At 42.7% G+C, this 20,311-nt stretch overlaps 1 protein-coding gene across 1 annotated transcript in view; it reads right to left on the reverse strand.

Moving 5' to 3' along the window:
* Nucleotides 1-20,311, reverse strand: part of LOC148537855 (cilia- and flagella-associated protein 337-like) — an 87,076-nt gene that overhangs the window by 16,088 nt on the left and 50,677 nt on the right. The window contains exons 16-22 of the mRNA XM_088460169.1: nt 18,691-18,793; nt 17,367-17,473; nt 6,397-6,479; nt 4,102-4,153; nt 3,135-3,180; nt 2,472-2,531; nt 1,585-1,747 (exon numbers count right to left, since the gene is read on the reverse strand). Coding sequence (XP_088316295.1) covers nt 1,585-1,747; nt 2,472-2,531; nt 3,135-3,180; nt 4,102-4,153; nt 6,397-6,479; nt 17,367-17,473; nt 18,691-18,793 — 614 coding nt within the window. The remainder of the gene's footprint in view (nt 1-1,584; nt 1,748-2,471; nt 2,532-3,134; nt 3,181-4,101; nt 4,154-6,396; nt 6,480-17,366; nt 17,474-18,690; nt 18,794-20,311) is intronic.

The following is a 20,311-nucleotide window of genomic DNA, read 5'->3' on the forward strand; positions in this document are numbered from 1 at the left end:
AACAAGATGTACTGATGGTTGTATATACTTCCTGGAGATGACGTACGCAGGTGGGTGGCTAAAGACAGGCTGGTGGCCATCTATAAACACAAAGTGATCGCTCGCCAAGACATAGTGGGCGTGCTTATGCCTTGCCGAGCAAGCGGCTGCCTTGATGTCACTTCGCAAAATTTCCATACGCTGGGAGCGAGTGGCCGCATCTAGCGAGCGGGTCTGAATCAGGCCCTAAGTCGCAAATCTGTCTGTCTGCAATTGCAAGATTATCCCGCCTGTTCTAGTGTCCGCAGATGCAACCGTCACCATTAGTATGGGTACAAAGAGATCCGTCACAAACAGGGGCCTGTTACCCCTATGCATGACTCAGAAAACCACGGAGCTGTACATACATGCCTGTGACACACCCACCTGAAATAGCTGCTCTGTGTATCTTCATGCTCGCCGCCCAGAGACACCTACTGGTGTCCGGTCGCACAAGAGGCAGCACGCACGTAGGCGCCACTTACAACTTTGGACACAACATGTGGCGTATGCACACCCCATGTTTTGAAATTTAGACACATGCGCAGTCGGTCTGAATACGGAAGATGCGCCAGTTTTCACAGATGCACCTGACTCGGAATTAGGCCCTTTATATGGATCACCATTAGTCTTTTCAGACTGTATGGAGGAGACCAAAAGAGATAGGATAACCTGTCATACAGTGATTTAAGAGCCTTATGAGGGATCAGTATGATTTACCGCCGGCCGCATCACGACAGCGGAAGCCCAGCAGTGAAGATCCCGACAGGTAAGTATATTTTCTATTTACTAGCCTAACCTCCCCCCCTAACCCTAACCTCCCCCCCAACTGCCTAACCTTAATCCCCCTCTAAGTGTCTAAACCTAACCCCCCCTTCCCCGCTGCCTAACCCTAAGCCCCCCCGGGAGCCCCTAACCTAACCCTCCCCCCCGCGGCTGTCCGCGCCCGGCTTACCCAGCGTAGGTCTAATGACAGGCGTCGGGATTTCGACACCTGTCATTAGACACTTGCCGGGATTAGACAGTCGGGATGCCGACGATCAGCATTTAGACCATCGGCATCCCGACTGCATACCCCTTATGAGCATTATAAAAATGGTAATTAATTGAAAAAGAAGTGAACTCAGCTTCAATTAATATAGTATATATTCCATTTTCCTACATAAACCTAACCTGCATCCTAAATCTTAAACCATCCTAAGATTGGGTGAGTACAATCTCTAATCCAAGCATAGGGTTTTTATATTTAAGGTTACATTACTTAACAATGACCACAGCTGTAATCACTGGCAAATCAGCATCCAAAACAAAGGGGAATATTTATTATATTCTATTTGTGGAAGAATTATGCATTAAGTGTCTGATATGTATTAAGCGGGTAACAATATATTGTGATTTCAATCACCACAGCGGTGACCTATATTTCCAGTGATGACTTCAGAAAGATGGCGCCGGCACAGGAGACATGTATCTACCTTCTGTGCATACTCCATCTTTCCGAAGACAACGTTGGGTAGATGCTGCTAAAATGCCACTGGTGATATGTATTAGAACGAAGACACTTACATTTCATTCCTGCAGACTCAAAATGATGTGATGTGTTAATTCGGGATTCTATGTGACCTGTGTTCATGTTCCATACAATAATTTCTCCATCATAGCTTGAGCTGGCAAGGAGATTAGGATGTTTTTGAGTTACACAGAGAATGTCTTCGCGGTGACCTCGGACCTAGAGAAAAAAAAGGCACATTGATGTCTGATGTTATTTTCTATCATCCTCAAGACCTGTGGTTGCTCCCAGAGCATGAAAAATGATTAGCGCCATAGCTCATAATTGCAAGAAGCTTATTGTTGTCTACACTAATAGTCTATCAAGTTTAACATATAGCAGGAAAAAATACTAGCTAATGTTACTCTCTTTGTAGACTATTTGACTCCCAATTTAGACACTAGCTACACACTACAAGCAATGAGGTAGACGCACTCCAAGCATTATGTACTCTACCTGTGACCATTCAATGTAGAGCAATCACAGTTACACTCTCTGTAAGAAACACATTAACTGTATGAGAAAAGTGTCTGCATTTAATAAGTGGTGTTCGGGCTGTCCCTGTGGGTACCCTCATATGTTCTGTGCCCCCACCACTGCTCCATTCTCTCCTGCTGTCAGCTTATTGATGGTGGACAACACGTTGCCTATCTAAAATATAATCACCAAGGTCAGGGGGAACCCTGCAGTCTCAGACGCACTCTCCTTGCTCCTACCAAACAGATCTTTTTTCATACAGGCCCCATTATGCCCACCGGCTACATGCTGTCAGTAGTAGCTAGCAGGAGTGACTGGAGCAGCAGAAGGCGTGCGGAAGACCTGACAGATAGCCCAGACGCCAAGTAAGTGACCTTTATGCACAAAGTATCACTTAGGATATGACACCCAAAGCTGAATTACTTACCTTATCATCGTGCCAATATTGCTTTGGCTCTTGAATGTGATGTAGATCATCATCAGAATCCTGGGAATAGGACAGAAATGATTTGGTTACAAAATGAATAATAGCAGATTGGATGGTGAATGTTAATAGTGTCAAGTGTCACGCTCACAGCAGCAGAGCCTATGACACGATCCGATGCCTAACCGCCCGATATGTCGGGCACCGGCCCCATTTACCTGCCTGGTGTCGTTCATCTCATTGACAGATTGAACAGCATGTACTGCAGATCTGTCGATGCAATGAAAGACCACGCTGGAGCGCGCAAGGGCCGACACAGTGAGTACACACTCGCTGATGTAGACGATATGTCGGCCCAATGCGCCGGTTTGGGTGACATATCGTCTAATGTTTAGGCACCTTTAGACTTTTCCATTCTCTGAACAATGCTCAATTGTTTTGCTTAACAATTCTTCACGTCTTATAATAACATAATGCTGTAAATATAATTATACTAAAACGCAATTTAATAAGATACTAAAATACTTAATTTTGTTTTGTCAAAATGACTGCTCCTATTAAAGCTAATAATGCAGTTCTTATTGCAAAATATAAAGATATTATAAATATCCATGAGCTGTGAAAAAGCAATAAGCCTGCAGCCATAAGATTGTAAAGTATACTCACATAATACATATTTATCCTTCTGTCCCAGCCAACAGCAACAGTGTATCTGAATAAGAATAGAAATGCTCCATATTATTATGGGGGCATCATTTTCTGTCTAAACTGACAGCATGAGCAATACATATGAATATTTATTAAGGTGAATAAGAAGGTTTTTCATCTATCGGTGACACAGACATTTCCCACCGATCCATTGTAGCTAAAGCATCTACATCTACTAGTTCTCATCTGTATAAAGGATAATTGTCCTCATCTGTATAAAGGATAATAGTCCTAATCTGTATAAAGGATAATAGTCCTCATCTGTATAAAGGATAATAGTCCTCATCTGTATAAAGGATAATAGTCCTCATCTGTATAAAGGATAATTGTGGGGGTAACGAGGAGGGCATAGAAAGAGCAGCAGTATTATAAGGAGCACAGCACTCTGGGCAAATATCATGCATTACACACTTTAATCAATGATGGTCACATTGGCCCTGATTCGAAGGTGATCACAGATCCCGGCACGGCTGAGCCTTTGTACGCAGTGCAACTGCAAATTCACGCTAATGCGGCAGTCAATGGATTGTGTACAGAGGCGCCCAACAGCAGCGTCTCTAATCCACAGCTTTGTGTAAAGAGTTGCACCATTTGCGCCAGTGATCAGCCCCACCCTCAGCCACAGATCCACCCTATGGTTGTTCGGAATATGGCGGCTGGTGCCATTGCAGTAGAGTCTTTGGCGCAGTTGCTGGCCGTGACAGGATTGCCTGCCAAAATTGTCTCTCTCTCTGTCCAAATTTGTTCTGCGACTACTGACAGACAGTCCGCATACAGGTCACACATATGGGGGAGGGCCGCGCACCTTACAGGAAAAGCTGTTATACCGGACTCGCTGCTGGAAGAGCATTTGGCAGAAGTCGGAGTCTTTGGTGACTGAACAAATGCAGGATTTGGTAAATCCCTGAAATAACAATAATCTTACCGGTTTCTATTTATGTCCACATAGGTGCAGTCACAGATCTCAGCTGCCTGGTCTGAAAATGAGAAGAATATTACTCTTTATTTTGTGACAAATAAGAACTCATTGCATAAAGTAAGCAGCTCATTTCCTCACAGTATTTATGTCTGCAGAGCTGGCTCTCCTGTAGGTCTCAGTCAGTGTCTGGGGATCACCAGACAATAACTCATACTTGCCTACTTTTGAAAAAGAATTTCAGGGAGAGTGTGAAAGCAGCACCTATGAGCGCAGCGGTAAAGTGGGCGTGTACTCAGGGCCGGTTCTCCCGTTACGCATGGTACGCAGCTGCGTAAGGCGCCACATAGTGAAGGGCGCCTTAGCTGCGTACCATGCGGGCCGCGGTGCAGACTGTGTCTCTGTGACACAGCTGCACCGCGTGTGTAGCGCTGACCGGACGGAGTTCGGTCAGCGCTACACAGCAGAAACACACAGCCGCCGGCAGCTGTGTGTTTGCTTTAGTCAGACAGACTCTCATCGGCTGCTGTTGCTCCCACTGTCAGAGCCGGACATCTTCCGGCTCCCGCAGTGGGTAATGGGAGTGACGTCATGACGTGACGTCACTCCCATAATGCAAAGCGGTGGACGGAGGAGCTGGTATCGGCGGCGGGACCAGGAGCAGGAGCAGGTTTCAGGTAAGTGGGTTTTTTAAAATTTTCGTTACATCTCTACTGCGGGGGGCGGGGGAAGGTGGAATACTACTGGGGACACTACAGGGGGTAATACCACTGGGGGGCACTACAAGGGGGGATTACTAGGGGGGGAATACTACTGGGGACACTACAGGGGGTAATACTACTGGGGGCACTACAATGGCGGATTACTACTGGGGACACTACAGGGGGTAATACTTCTGGGGGGCACTACAGGGGGTAATACTACTGGGGGCACTACAGGGGGTAATACTACTGGGGACACTACAGGGGGTAATACTACTGGGGGCACTACAGGGGGGGAATACTAGGGCACTACAAGGGGGGGATTACTACTGGGGCACTACAAGGGGGGATTACAATGGGGGGACTACTAATGGGGGCACTACAAGGGGGGGCTACTACTGGGAGCACTACAAGGGGAGATTACTACTGGGGGCACTACAAGGGGGGAGGAATACTACTGGGGGCACTACAAGGGGGGAGGAATACTACTGGGGGCACTACAAGGGGGGGATTATTATTAGGGGCACTACAAGGGGGGGGACCACTACTGGGGGCACTATATAAAGGGCACTGCATAGTGGGTACCACTACTGGGGGCACTGCATAGTGGAGGGAGTACTACTGGGGCACTATATAAGGGGAATACTACTGGGGGCACTGCACAGGGGGGGACCACTACCGGGGGCACTGTAAAAGGGGCTTCCATAGGGGGTACCACTACTGGGGGCACTGCATAGGGGGACTACTACTGGTGGCACTATATAAGGGGAATACTACTGGGGGCACAAGGGGCACTGCACAGGGGGGTCCACTACCGGTGGCACTGTAAAAGGGGCACTGCATAGGGGGCGCAAAAAAATATACTTGCTTACCAAAAAAATTGGGCTAGGGCCAGCCCTGCGTGTACTGCTACATCTGAGAGGCGTGTCATATAACTGACTTACATCCACATGTAAACCAGCCCAAAAGCAGCTAGTAAGATCTAATTTTTGATGAAAACACACTGATACATTACAGAAAATGGATGTAGCCATAGGGATCACTGTGCCTATAACCAATGCAGGGAAATGATACTAATGATCCCATTTGGATGTAAATATCTCTGTTTATTTTTATATATAACATATTTATAATGGGGGTATGGTAGAATGAGGGAGATTGCTAAGCTCTTCAGGGAGACAGGGAGATTGCTACTGTTTCAGGGAGTCTCCCTGACAATCATGGAGAGTTGGCAAGTATGCAGTAACTACTAAGGGAGCCTCAGCACAGGGGTGAGAAAACCCTCAGCAGCGAAGGGGTTAAACCACCAGTGGGTATATGAGAGATATGAGCGTTATGTACAGTGAAATACTTTGTGCTGTGGAATTGTACAATTTGCAGCCAATTCTCTGCTTACTGCTTGGAGGATAAAAATGACAAGGAATAAAATATATTTCTAGTCTTCTGTGTTACACCGTCCCCTCTATGTCCTTGGAGAGCACAAATGTGAGCTGGGAATGGCTCTGATGGGCAGGTCATCTTAGTAAATACATACAATAAATCAGTTAGATTAGCCACTATGAACAATTCAATTAAAAAGTTACAATAACATTTTGCTACCTACCTCTTTTTTTAAGAGTGTGTAAACAGAGCCCGTTATTGTAATTCCAGATTCTCAGACAGCCGTCTCTTCCTCCAGTGATCAACCTACATAATGCAAAGACATCCACAGACACGTTAGGCCGAATACAACTGGGGCCTCCCACATCTGAGAGAGGCTGAGAACAAACTGGGCACCATAGTGGCACAGTGGTTAGCATAGCTGCCTCACAGTGCTTCGGCCATGGGTTCTATTACAGTGCCCTGTCTGTGTGGAGTTTGTATGTTCTCCCAGGGCTTGTGTGGTTATCTTCTGAATGTTCTGTTTTCGTCCCACACTCCAAAAACATACTGGTAGGTTAACTGGCGTCTGACAATAAGCCCCAGTGTTTGTCCATGGACATATTCCGCGATGCACGCTGTGCCGAAATTTACTCAGTTGGACAATGTTTTTATTACAGTGCATGCATCTAAGTCGCATGGCACATGTATCCCAACGCCCCTGCAATGTTACTTGTAGAGAGGATTTAGAGTCAGTGATTGCCAGTTAGGCACTATTTGTGGGTGGTAGTAGGATCATTTATTCTGAGATTCCCCTGCTTTTACTCCTTTCCATTAAGCTCTGATTCCCATACTGGTCAGTGAGCTGTGATTCCCATATTGGTCAGTGAGCCGTGATTCCCATATTGGTCAGTGAGCCGTGATTCCCATATTGCTCAGTGAGCTGTGATTCCCATATTGGTCAGTGAGCTGTGATTCCCATACTGGTCAGTGAGCTGTGATTCCCATACTGGTCAGTGAGCTGTGATTCTCATACTGGTCAGTGAGATGTGATTCCCATATTGGTCAGTGAACTGTGATTACCATACTGGTCAGTGAGGTATGATTCCCATATTGGTCAGTGAGCTGTGATTCCCATATTGGTCAGTGAGCTGTGATTTCCATACTGGTCAGTGAGGTGTGATTCCCATATTTGTCACTGAGGTGTGATTCCCATATTGATCAGTGAGGTGTGATTCCCATACGGGTCAGTGAGCTGTGATTCCCATACTGGTCAGTGAGCTGTGATTCCCATATTGGTCAGTGAGCTGTGATTCCCATATTGGTCAGTGAGCTGTGATTCCCATATTGGTCAGTGAGCTGTGATTCCCATACTGGCCAGTGAGCTGTGATTCCCATACTGGTCAGTGAGCTGTGATTCCCATACTGGTCAGTGAGCTGTGATTCCCGTACTGGCCAGTGAGCCGTCATTCCCATACTGGTCAGTGAGCTGTGATTCCCATACTGGTCAGAGAACTACTGTGATGAATTGGAGCGACGGGTCCGTTCTAGGCCACCTCGACCTCCTTCAGTGTCACAGTTAGTAACTGTACGTAAGGCGGAATGGCAAAACATACCGCCTGCTGTTGTCCAGGAACATGTGGGCAGTTTGCCAAGAACGGTGTCTGCAGTAATCACTGCACGTGGTGGCCCTACAAAGTACTGACGTCAATAAAATCTTGTTGATCTATTTGCTGTCAGTGTCCAATCACTTTTGTCTACATAGTATACATCAAAATAGTAAAAATGATAAAAGAAAAAAAGGCTGCGATGCGACTGCCCATACATATGCAACGTAATAGAAAGGGATGATAATGAGAGTGTAAATCTAGGTTATTATTAAGGCCCTCCAGGTGTCATGTAATATAGAAATATGTTATCATGTTATACTTAATCCCTAATGTTAGGTGAGGTTATAAGGTTATACCACTACTGACCTCAGGAGATTTACCCATTCTTCCACTTCTGCAATTTCTTTTTTATATAGATAATAACCAGAAATCCGTAATGATTCCATTGATCATAATAACCTAGATTAAGAGCCTCATTATCATTCCTTTGTATTACACTGCATGTGCAGGTTTATATATATATATATATATATATATATACGACCTATTCTATTTCATCAAGTAGGCTAAGTAGGCTAAGAGAATCAATCCTCAAACATTGGCATATCATTAGCTCAGACCCCATTTTGAAACATACATGTGAAAATAAGCCATTATTTGCCTATAAACGGAGCAGTAATTTAAAAGACCTGGTGACCAATGCTGATATACGACCTGGAAGTGGGGCAGATAACTGGCTGATGCCAAAAAACGGTGCTTTTCGTTGCAGTGGCTGTGTCAACTGTAAATATATTTTGACTGGCGACGTCTTTGTTCATCCAATCAATGGCTATAAATATTATATACATCAGAGGATGAATTGTGAAAGCCGGTATATCGTTTATGTTATACAATGTTCTTGCCCAATGATTTACGTGGGCAAGACAATCAGAATGTTAAAGGAATGCATTGCCATGCACCGATCATCGATTAAAAAAGCTTTTTCAGTTATCGATGTCAATACGCCACCAGTGGCAAGACATTTCGTTGATAAAGGACATAATATGGGTGACTTTCACTTTATGCCTATACATCAGATCAAACCTCTGAGAAGGGGAGGTGACCGGGGTAAAAAGCTGTTGCGAAAGGAATGTGAACTAATATATCAGTTGGGTTCGATTCGTCCCTTTGGTCTCAATGATGAACTATCCTTCAATGTATTTTTGTGACCAGCCTATAGGACGAATCATTTTGGGGACTGCTGGGCGTAGTTGATGGATTCGATGATTGTTTTAGTCAGATAACATGATTCATCAATCCTGTTCTATTTTTTCACTGGATGGTATTATTATGTGATTATTTTTTTGATCAAAATTTTTTTTGATTTTGTTTTGTTTTGTCTAGATTGGGTAGATATTACAGTTTTCTCTTGATGTCCGGGATTGACTATAAGTAGTAAATTTAATGCGAGATGTTTTTCATAAGGCAGCAATGTCTTCCTGTGTTATTTGGTCTATGTATTTTTATATGTGTGTGTCCTTCAGTGTTTTGTTACTGTATTGATGGATGAAAGGGTGCCTGTCAGGCGTCTATTTTCCACTCTGCACGGATCTGTACGTGTGTTCCGGTTGCCTAGGCAACCGTTATGGGACAGGTCTTCAGGGTCCCTGTGACACGTGACACATTTGTGTCACGTGTCTCTGGCTGTCCACTGCACAGGCCTTGTGCTTGACACACGCCCCTCACATCACGCGCAGTCATTGGTTCCTTTGCGACATGACGTCTCGCGGGGGTTACCTGTATCCGGCAGTCTGCGATGAACAGCCGTCTATGTCCGGTATGTGTAGCCCAGAACGAGTCTTGGCTCCCTGGCACCAGGTGAGAGTGTTAATTGTATGTCTGATTCAGCGCCCTTTTCTCCTATTTCTAGGCCTGGTTACTTGATTCAGTTTGTGCTCATGATGAAGGTGGTTGTACCACTGAAACGGCCGTCGGGCGCTTCACTCAGCATACTGCATTAGGTCACCAGGCATTACTGAAAATCTACTGCATCGCAGATGTGACATGCAAGTGTTTTTTTTCCCGATGTAACATGGCTGTACTTCATTAATACATGTTTTTTTCATTGACTGCTTGTTTGGTGTGCTGACTTCGGAGGTTGGTTTCCCCTTATTTTGATGAAGGGAATCTGGTCTCAATTTTTATATATATTATTAAGGAGTTTAGGCACCCCTTGTTGCTTACTAAAGTGTGTGCGGTTCTCTTCTGGAGTTTGATATATATATATATATATATATATATGTATAGTATTATTATTTATTAACTACTAGTTTCTATTTATTTCATATATACTGTACATTTCAGTGTCTTTGGTTAGTATGTGTCCCAGATATATTTGTCTATATATGGGTTGCGCATATTCCAATATGCTTTTAGACCTGATGCAATTATAAATGCAATTATAAAGAGAAAACAAACACTTCTTATTATCGCCAAACAGTTTAATGACGACTGCTGCAACTTTAAAGTTAAGGTGCATACACACACAAGGGGCCTCATTCAGAGGCGGTCGGAGGATGCAAGCGGTCGCTCAGAAACCTCTGTTTCGGTCGTTAGGCTGTGGGTTAACACTCACAGCTCTAACGGCCGCTAGGGTGATGGTCGCGATGGTCATTGACCATCGCGACCATCGGGGCTTACGACGAGACCCTAGGGTAGGGTCTCACTTGTCGTAAGCCCCGGAGAGCTTCTGGCTCTGTCTGACATCACTAGTGATGTCAGTGGGGCCTCCCCCAAACGGTAGGCGTTCACATGGGAACGCCTCCGTTTGGGCTGCCACCCCCTGGCCCGCCTTCCAAACAGGGCGAGCTGTCAATCAACATCAACAGCTCGCTCCCTTTGGAAAGAGACCCGCTACGACCAGTGCTGTCGGTCGTAGCGGGTCTCACGCATGCGCACGAAGGAGCCAGCTCCCTCGTGCGCATGCGCACTAGACAAACATCGAGGCGGCCATGCGGACGTAGACCGTATGGCCGCCTCTGAATACAGCCCAATGATTTTTGAACGATTATCGATAACAATATCGTTGAAAAAATCGTTCACTTTCTGAGTTAAACTGATGAACGATTATCGTTCATGCGCATTCACGTTTGTAGTTTGTAGTTCAGTCAGACTGACCAACTGAATGATTTTCATTAAGGGAATATGCAAAAATCATTTGTAGTTCAAAAAAATCATTCATTACACTTTAAAAAATCTGACAGAAAATCGTTCATAAAATCGTTGGTAACTAAATCGTTGTGTGTGTGTGTGTGTGTGTGTGTGCAGCTTTAGTGTTTAAAAAATAATGTTTATGAATGTGCAAAACATATTCCATAAAGCAAGTAAACGCTAAATGCCTTTTAGAATTAGGAGGCTTAACTAGTGTATTTGGGCTGGTTGCACTGGCTGAATGCCCTATACCCACCTCTAGAAATGCAGTTTCAATACGGGACATCTTACGTAAGGTACAAGTTTCAGCGCGTGCACAGTCTACCAAAGGGCAAATTTAAATGGTGCAAATGGATTTATTGTAAACTGTAAATCAGACCCGTTGTGTAGTCGCACAGCAGTAACAAGATTCCAGGCAACAGTCCCACAGTCCCCATCTATGGCATAGATGTCCCTAAATTGGGATTAGTCTCTAGAATACAGGTTCTCAAACTCCGTCCTCAGGACCCCACAAAGTGCATGTTTTCCAGGTCTCTTCACAGAATACAAGTGAAATAATTAGCTACAACTGTGGATATTTTAAAATATTTCAGTGAGTAATGAATACATCTGTGCACCTGCCGGGTGACCTGCAAAACGTGACCTGTGTGGGGTCCTGAGGACAGAGTTTGAGAACCACTGCTCTAGAACATTAGACTGTCTTTACATTGAGGATGTTCCTGAGAGAGCCATTGTTACAGCCTATACTTTCGAAGTACATCACACGGATACAGCAGATGCTGATAATCAGACTGCCAGCATCATTATACGGGTGGCCTCTGACACTGAAGCTATTTTTGTGATCTGATATTGGTCACATTTACCCTTTGATAGCATCATGTAAGTACACAGGATCTTTTTGTGTCAATCAGAGCTGTCAGTCTCGCTTATTATATAGTGTATCAACCAATCTACAATTATATTATCTATACATTGTGGATCTGTGCACATTGGCCTTATTATGACACTTTTGGTGCATAATCTCACTGACTACCAGCTGCTGTGTGAGAGGTTTGTCTATTTAAGTGATGTATAATTACTGTGACATATTTATTTATTTACGTGTTTTGAATGTCTCTTGTTTAGGGTTTACTAATTATTTTCTTTAGCAAGCCTAAGTACCGATTTCCATATATACACTGTATTATTATAGATATCATTATCTCTCTGAGCACTGCATACTGTACACTGTATTATTATAGATATCATTCTCTCTCTGAGCACTGCATACTGTACACTATATTATTATAGATGTCATTCTCTCTCTGAGCACTGCATACTGTACACTGTATTATAGATATCATTATCTCTCTGAGCACTGCATACTGTACACTGTATTATTATAGATGTAATTCTCTCTCTGAGCACTGCATACTGTAAACTGTATTATTATAGATGTCATTCTCTCTCTGAGCACTGCATACTGTACACTGTATTATAGATATCATTATCTCTCTGAGCACTGCATACTGTACACTGTATTATTATAGATATCATTATCTCTCTGAGCACTGCATACTGTACACTGTATTATTATAGATATCATTCTCTCTGAGCACTGCTTCCTGTACACTGTATTATAGATATCATTCTCTCTCTGAGCACTGCATACTGTACACTGTATTATTATAGATATCATTATCTCTCTGAGCACTGCATACTGTACACTGTATTATAGATATCATTCTCTCTGAGCACTGCATACTGTACACTGTATTATAGATATCATTCTCTCTGAGCACTGCTTCCAGTACACTGTATTATAGATATCATTCTCTATCTGAGCACTGCTTCCTGTACACTGTATTATTATAGATATCATTCTCTCTCTGAGCACTGCATACTGTACACTGTATTATTAGATATCATTATCTGAGTACTGCATACTGTACACTGTATTATTATAGATATCATTCTCTCTGAGCACTGCATACTGTACACTGTATTATTATAGATATCATCTCTCTGAGCACTGCATACTGTACACTGTATTATTATAGGTATCATTCTCTCTGAGCACTGCTTCCTGTACACTGTATTATAGATATCATTCTCTCTCTGAGCACTGCATACTGTACACTGTATTATTATAGATATCATTCTCTCTCTGAGCACTGCATACTGTACACTGTATTATTATAGATATCATTCTCTGAGCACTGCATACTGTACACTGTATTATTATAGATATCATTATCTCTCTGAGCACTGCATACTGTACACTGTATTATTATAGATATCATTCTCTGAGCACTGCTTCCTGTACACTGTATTATTATAGATATCATTCTCTCTCTCAGCACTGCATACTGTACACTGTATTATTATAGATATCACTCTCTGAGCACTGCATACTGTACACTGTATTATATATATCATTATCTCTGAGCACTGCTTCCTGTACACTGTATTATAGATGTCATTCTCTCTCTGAGCACTGCATACTGTACACTGTATTATTATAGATATCATTCTCTCTCTGAGCACTGCATACTGTACACTGTATTATTATAGATATCATTCTCTCTGAGCACTGCTTCCTGTACACTGTATTATTATAGATACCATTCTCTCTCTGAGCACTGCATACTGTACACTGTATTATTAGATATCATTATCTCTCTGAGTACTGCATACTGTACACTGTATTATTATAGATATCATTCTCTCTGAGCACTGCATACTGTACACTGTATTATTATAGATATCATTATCTCTCTGAGCACTGCATACTGTACACTGTATTATTATAGATATCATTCTCTCTGAGCACTGCTTCCTGTACACTGTATTATAGATATCATTCTCTCTCTGAGCACTGCATACTGTACACTGTATTATTATAGATATCATTATCTCTCTGAGCACTGCATACTGTACACTGTATTATAGATATCATTCTCTCTGAGCACTGCATACTGTACACTGTATTATAGATATCATTCTCTCTGAGCACTGCTTCCAGTACACTGTATTATAGATATCATTCTCTATCTGAGCACTGCTTCCTGTACACTGTATTATTATAGATATCATTCTCTCTCTGAGCACTGCATACTGTACACTGTATTATTAGATATCATTATCTGAGTACTGCATACTGTACACTGTATTATTATAGATATCATTCTCTCTGAGCACTGCATACTGTACACTGTATTATTATAGATATCATCTCTCTGAGCACTGCATACTGTACACTGTATTATTATAGGTATCATTCTCTCTGAGCACTGCTTCCTGTACACTGTATTATAGATATCATTCTCTCTCTGAGCACTGCATACTGTACACTGTATTATTATAGATATCATTCTCTCTCTGAGCACTGCATACTGTACACTGTATTATTATAGATATCATTCTCTGAGCACTGCATACTGTACACTGTATTATTATAGATATTATCTCTCTGAGCACTGCATACTGTACACTGTATTATTATAGATATCATTCTCTGAGCACTGCTTCCTGTACACTGTATTATTATAGATATCATTCTCTCTCTGAGCACTGCATACTGTACACTGTATTATTATAGATATCACTCTCTGAGCACTGCATACTGTACACTGTATTATATATATCATTATCTCTGAGCACTGCTTCCTGTACACTGTATTATAGATGTCATTCTCTCTCTGAGCACTGCATACTGTACACTGTATTATTATAGATATCATTCTCTCTCTGAGCACTGCATACTGTACACTGTATTATTATAGATATCATTCTCTCTGAGCACTGCTTCCTGTACACTGTATTATATAGATACCATTATCTCTCTGAGCACTGCATACTGTACACTGTATTATTATAGATATAATTTTCTCTGAGCACTGCATACTGTACACTGTATTATTATAGATATCATTCTCTCTCTGAGCACTGCATACTGTACACTGTATTATTATAGATATCATTCTCTCTCTGAGCACTGCATACTGTACAAGTCTTGTCTGGTTTCTACTCTTTTGTGCTTTTGGAAAATAGATTTCTCAGCAAATGACTGTAAACCTTTTCTTTGGGAGCCCCCTGAGGTCTGTACACTTGTATAGGACTAGAATGCAGTCATGGTGTAATGATATCTTAAATTGGTCTTAGTATTAGTTCTTGCCATTGAATAGATGGTAAATATGAACATTCTAGGAATTAATATGGATGAAATCTGCATACAGTAATTTGCGTGGCCAAAGAACATTAATGCATGATACACACACACCTGCTGCCGAGTGACTTTCTGCTAGCTCATGACACGGATATATAATGTATTAACATTTTATCAGCTGCATGCAGGACTTGAATTCTCAAATAAATATGCATAACCATGCATTTCCAATGAGATACATATAGGTATATCATCTCTTGTAAGCTCTCACTGCAGTGTTTCCCAACCTCGGTCCTCAAAGCACACTAACAGTCCAGGTTTTAAGGATAGCCATACTTGAGCACAGATGACTTAATTAGTACCTTATTTATTTTGATTTAACCAACTGTGCTAAAGCATGGACATTCTTAAAACCTGGACTGTTATGCTGGGTACACATTTAATGATGTCATGGGGGGGGGGGGGGTCCTGGCATCAGCAAGTGCATACACACTTGGCGATTTCTGGAATGGCTTTGCGACGGTGGGGGCCATGCTGCAATTGGCATGCAGGTTCGACGTGTGATGTCGCTGACGATGCTCGGGAGCACTTAGCGTCATTAGGTGTACACACTAGACGATGTTGCTGACGTGTCGTCCGATCTGGCCAGATCAGACAACATATCGTCTAGTGCAGCGGTTCTCAAACTCTGGGCCTGATTCAGAGCCGGATGCTATTTGCGGACAGTCGTTCTAAAAAAGGGGCTGGATATTTAAATTGAGCGTTCGCTCTTTGCGGTGTGTTGACACCTCTATGTCTGAGCGAGCGTTCGAAAAATGCACTCGCTACTTTGTTTAGACGCCCCTTTGCCATTCGCATCATACGTCATCTCCGGTATTTATTAGATTAATCGGGAACATCGAAAGGCATCTGAACTTCTCGCAGTGGTTGTGGTAGGATTTTCTTACCGCTATCACTGCGAGCAGTTCAGGCTAAAAGACAACCAAGTGACGTGGTCGATGACGCTCCTTTACTAATTATGCACTCCCATTAAACTCCCTTTTGACCGTTAGGCACGCCTGCATTCGGATCTCCACTCCCCGTTTTCAAGCACCTTCCCCTGTTACCACCCACAAACGGTACATTCTGTCAATCAAATTAGCAGCCCCTCGCTGTTTTACGAGCGCACGATTTCCGACCGGAATGACTGGTTTGCGCATGCGCATTAGGACCCATACACATGCGCAGTTGTGCAAACATCGCTCAGAGCGAACGAGCGGCCGCTTACGAGCGGCTCTGAATCAGGCCCTCTGTCCACAGAACCCCACACAGGTCACGTTTTCCAGGTAACCGAGCAGGTGCACAGGTGTAGTCATTACTCAATTACACATTTTAAAAGATCCACAGGTGGAGCTAATTATTTCACTAGTGATTCTGTGAGGAGACCTGGAAAACATGCACTGTTTGGGGTCCCGAGGACCGAGTTTGAGAACCTGTGGTCTAGTGTGTACCGGCCATTAGTGTGCCTTGAGGACTGAGGTTGGGAAACACTGTCTCACAGACTGGCCCATTTGTCTCAATTCTGCATCTCCTCAGCCTCATCCGTACTGTTCCTGTCTTTACCTGCGATTTGTGTTGTGTTTATGTGTAACACTGACTGTCTGGTGCGGCAGTTTTGTGTTATCTTACAAGCACACAGTAACGATGATGATGTAATGATGACTCCATATAAAGGTATACAAAAACATATCACAAAACATTTAAGAAGTGATAGAAACTAAATGTGTCACTAAATATTGGAACAAGATTCCTGTATCCAAATATTGTATGTGCATATACAAATACAGCCACCGATGAGGGGAGATAGAAAATGAGGGGGCCTGTGTGCAAGTTTATGTGAGGACCCCCTTCTCCAGGGAAAATGGCGAATGCACAGTGCCAAAGACTGTGCAGTCTTTTGCCCAAGTGTCATGTTTTTGTCACAGGAAAAATGGCGCTGGCCCCTGCAAACAGAACAAACAACTAAAGTTCATAACAATATACAGGATTGATAGGAGATTCATTTAATTTTAGAGCAATAAATACACTTTGGTGAGTCAGAGAAAGATGTAGATTGCAGAACCAAAAATCGAACAATATGGAAGAAATGGTGGACAGCTTGTATCACTGACACTAAGATGTGTGTTCCCCCTGTCTTTCTCTCTCTCCCCTATATGCTTAATATATTGAGCATGGATTTCTCTAATCTATGAGCCACCATAGTAAATGCCCCCTCCAGTAATGACATACCTTCTTCCAGTAAGATCAAAGGTCATACACGTTATTGCAGCATCTTGGTGCGCCTCGGTTATTTCCAACACCTGCTTCCCAGTCTCAAAATCCCAAACTCTTATTACCTGCAGACACAAAACTCATTATATAATAACTTTACTATTTGTGACCTTAAAGTAGACTTATATATTCCAGTTATTATACTTATGGCTGAATTTTACAGAGCATCTTCTCCTTTTAGTGGACTTTAAGACTATTTTCATTTATTCGCTTTTGTCTATGTTGTCCTGTAAGTCTTACTATACATCACTTCAGATTTCCAACTTTTTTCTGTGATTTTCAGCAACGCCATGGCATCACCGATTGAGTTGTTTATGTTTGTAGCTCTTGGATATGACACAGAGCTGCTCTCTGTTCTGTGATAATGTCATATTAAGGGGAACAAAGGAACAAAGACATAGAACTGTGCTAGGAAGTAATAAAGGACATACTGTTGAGTATATGAAAGCTAAAGCTATGTATTTAGTAATAAAGGGCTAGATTTACTAAAGCCTCTGAAAAGGAAAAGTGGCATTGTAACCGATAGCAACTAATCAAATCCTAGCTATGATTGATCTAGTACACTCTAGAGCACAGGTTCTCTATTAGAGCTGAAAGCTCTCTGGGGCTTGCGGCAGATGAGACCCTACCACAAGGGTCTTGTCACAAGCCCCGATGGTCTTGACCATCGCGATCATCATCCTGGCCGCTCGCACTAGCTGTGGGTGGTCACAAAAAAAAACGCCCTGATTCAGAGCGAGCGCTCTGTCAGAGCGTCCGGCTCTGAATCAGGCCCTCAGTCCTCAGGACCCCAAGCAGTGCATGTTTTCCAGGTCTCCTCACAGAATCACAAGTGAAATAATTAGCTCCACCTGTGGAACTTTTATAATGTGTTAGTGAGTAATGAAATCACCTGTGCAACTCCTGGGTGATCTGGAAAACGTGAACTGTGTGGGGTCCTGAAGACCGAGTTTGAGAACCACTGCTCTAGAGAATTATAGCTATAAACTGATTAGTTGCTATAGGCAACATATACACTTTTACTTTTAAACATTTTTGGGAATCTGCCCTAAAATGCAGAAGATTCTCATATGTCAACCTTTTTGTGTTGACCATTTGAATGTTGACCTTTTAACACTGTTGTCCTAAGTCACTGTTGACCACTTAAATGTTGACCTAATGTCTGTCGATCTATTGACCATGTCAATATATATTGACTGTCTACCTTTTTATTGTAGACCTATCAATCCACACCTGGGCAAATACAGTACATTTTAACAGAATACAGTCTTGAGGAACTTACCGATCTTTCTGAGCAGGTTACGACTTGCCTGAAGGTCTTATTGTACTTGCAGCAGAGGACTGGTTCCCTATGAGAAGTATCCAGGTGGGGCTGTGTCACGGGCCTTACAACAAAACACAGTATTTGCGTTATCTCAGGTTACATAGTACTGCTGAGAAACAGCGGCCACACCAGATCACCACATACTCATTACACCTGCTGTATACAGTGTCCTGGGGATCTTCACCATCATTTGATTTACATTATACAGGTAGCAGAAATTTGCTTTCATTCTCTAAAGTGAGATCAAAACACATCAGAATAGGCTGCGATGGGCCAAGGTGGGAAAGCCTAGAACATCAGAAGCACCAGGCACATCCAAATGGTGAGAGCTCCCCCCCCCCCCCCCCACCCCATTGTCCCAGTTCTAGGTCCTGCAAAGTTGGGAATTTGGGCATGCAAAAAGGTGATTCCCAACATATGTGTTGCATATCTGAAAAACTTGGGGCCCCGAAACCAGATTCTGTTGACCCCACCTGAGGTCCTGAACTATGGGTTGCACACTTTTGCTCTAAAATAAAATGAATGCTCCATATGATACTCATCTGACATTCAGCACATACTTAAAACTGCAATTGGGAGAATCAAGAAAGTTTATCTGGAAAATACATTTCTGATGGGAGGATGTCCAAACATGCATAAGGAGCTATTTGTTCCTGTCTATTTTCAGAGTACTAACACAGAAGATATTGGAGACATCTGCTCCATTCCACCTCTACGCTGGCAGATGCCACCCTCACGGCTTTCCCTGGGGAGAGCGTAAACATCCGTTTTACCAAGCTACTAAAAGCCTAGCTTTTCAGAGATTGGCCATGCTACTTAATGTAAGCCCAATTCAGCCTACGAGCTACATTTACACTTTTATTTTGGAGATCAGGATCTTTTGGATCCCTCTCTGGTAATTAAAGCCTGTACAGTCTGATGTGGAGGGACGTATTATTATTATTTTTTTTTTTTACTTTGTAGACATTTTGGAGCCCATGTCCCAGCACATGATAAATTGCCCCCAAAAAAAGATGGGGCAAGTGAGCCGCCAGGTCCCGTTTAACTCTGCTGGCACCAGGCGTCTTTTTTTTATGAAAATGAGTCTTAGTTACAATGCGTGGGAGGTGGGGCTAGTAATTGTTATAGCCACCATAACTAATCTGCAGTTTATAGATATGTGAATACTTTTAATATCCATTTTCCATTAAACTTGGACCCTGGACATTATTATTTTTATTTTCGGTGTTTGGATCACTTTTCCTTAGTTACTCCAACACATAAAATGACCAATAATTTAACTTTCTTTTTCTCATTCACTTTTGGAATTCTGGAAAATGGATTTCCAGATAAGGTAAGTGAACCCCTGTCTGTGTATTTCCAAACCACCTATCATTCTGCATTTATTTTGGATTATAAAGTGTGTTTTTTTTTTTACCAATGTAACATTAGAATCTGAACAGGTGATCATACACAGGAATGTCTCTGTAGCTGCAACTTTCCCAGATACCAGACCATGCAGAGGTAAGAACACTGTGACACTGACTGTTCATTCCTTCTCCTAGTGGCAATAACATATACCCCCGAACTGTCCTGCTAT

Source organism: Taudactylus pleione, unplaced genomic scaffold (genome assembly GCF_031769625.1).
Source record: "Taudactylus pleione unplaced genomic scaffold, aTauple2 ptg000043l, whole genome shotgun sequence".
Lineage (NCBI taxonomy): Eukaryota > Metazoa > Chordata > Amphibia > Anura > Myobatrachidae > Taudactylus > Taudactylus pleione.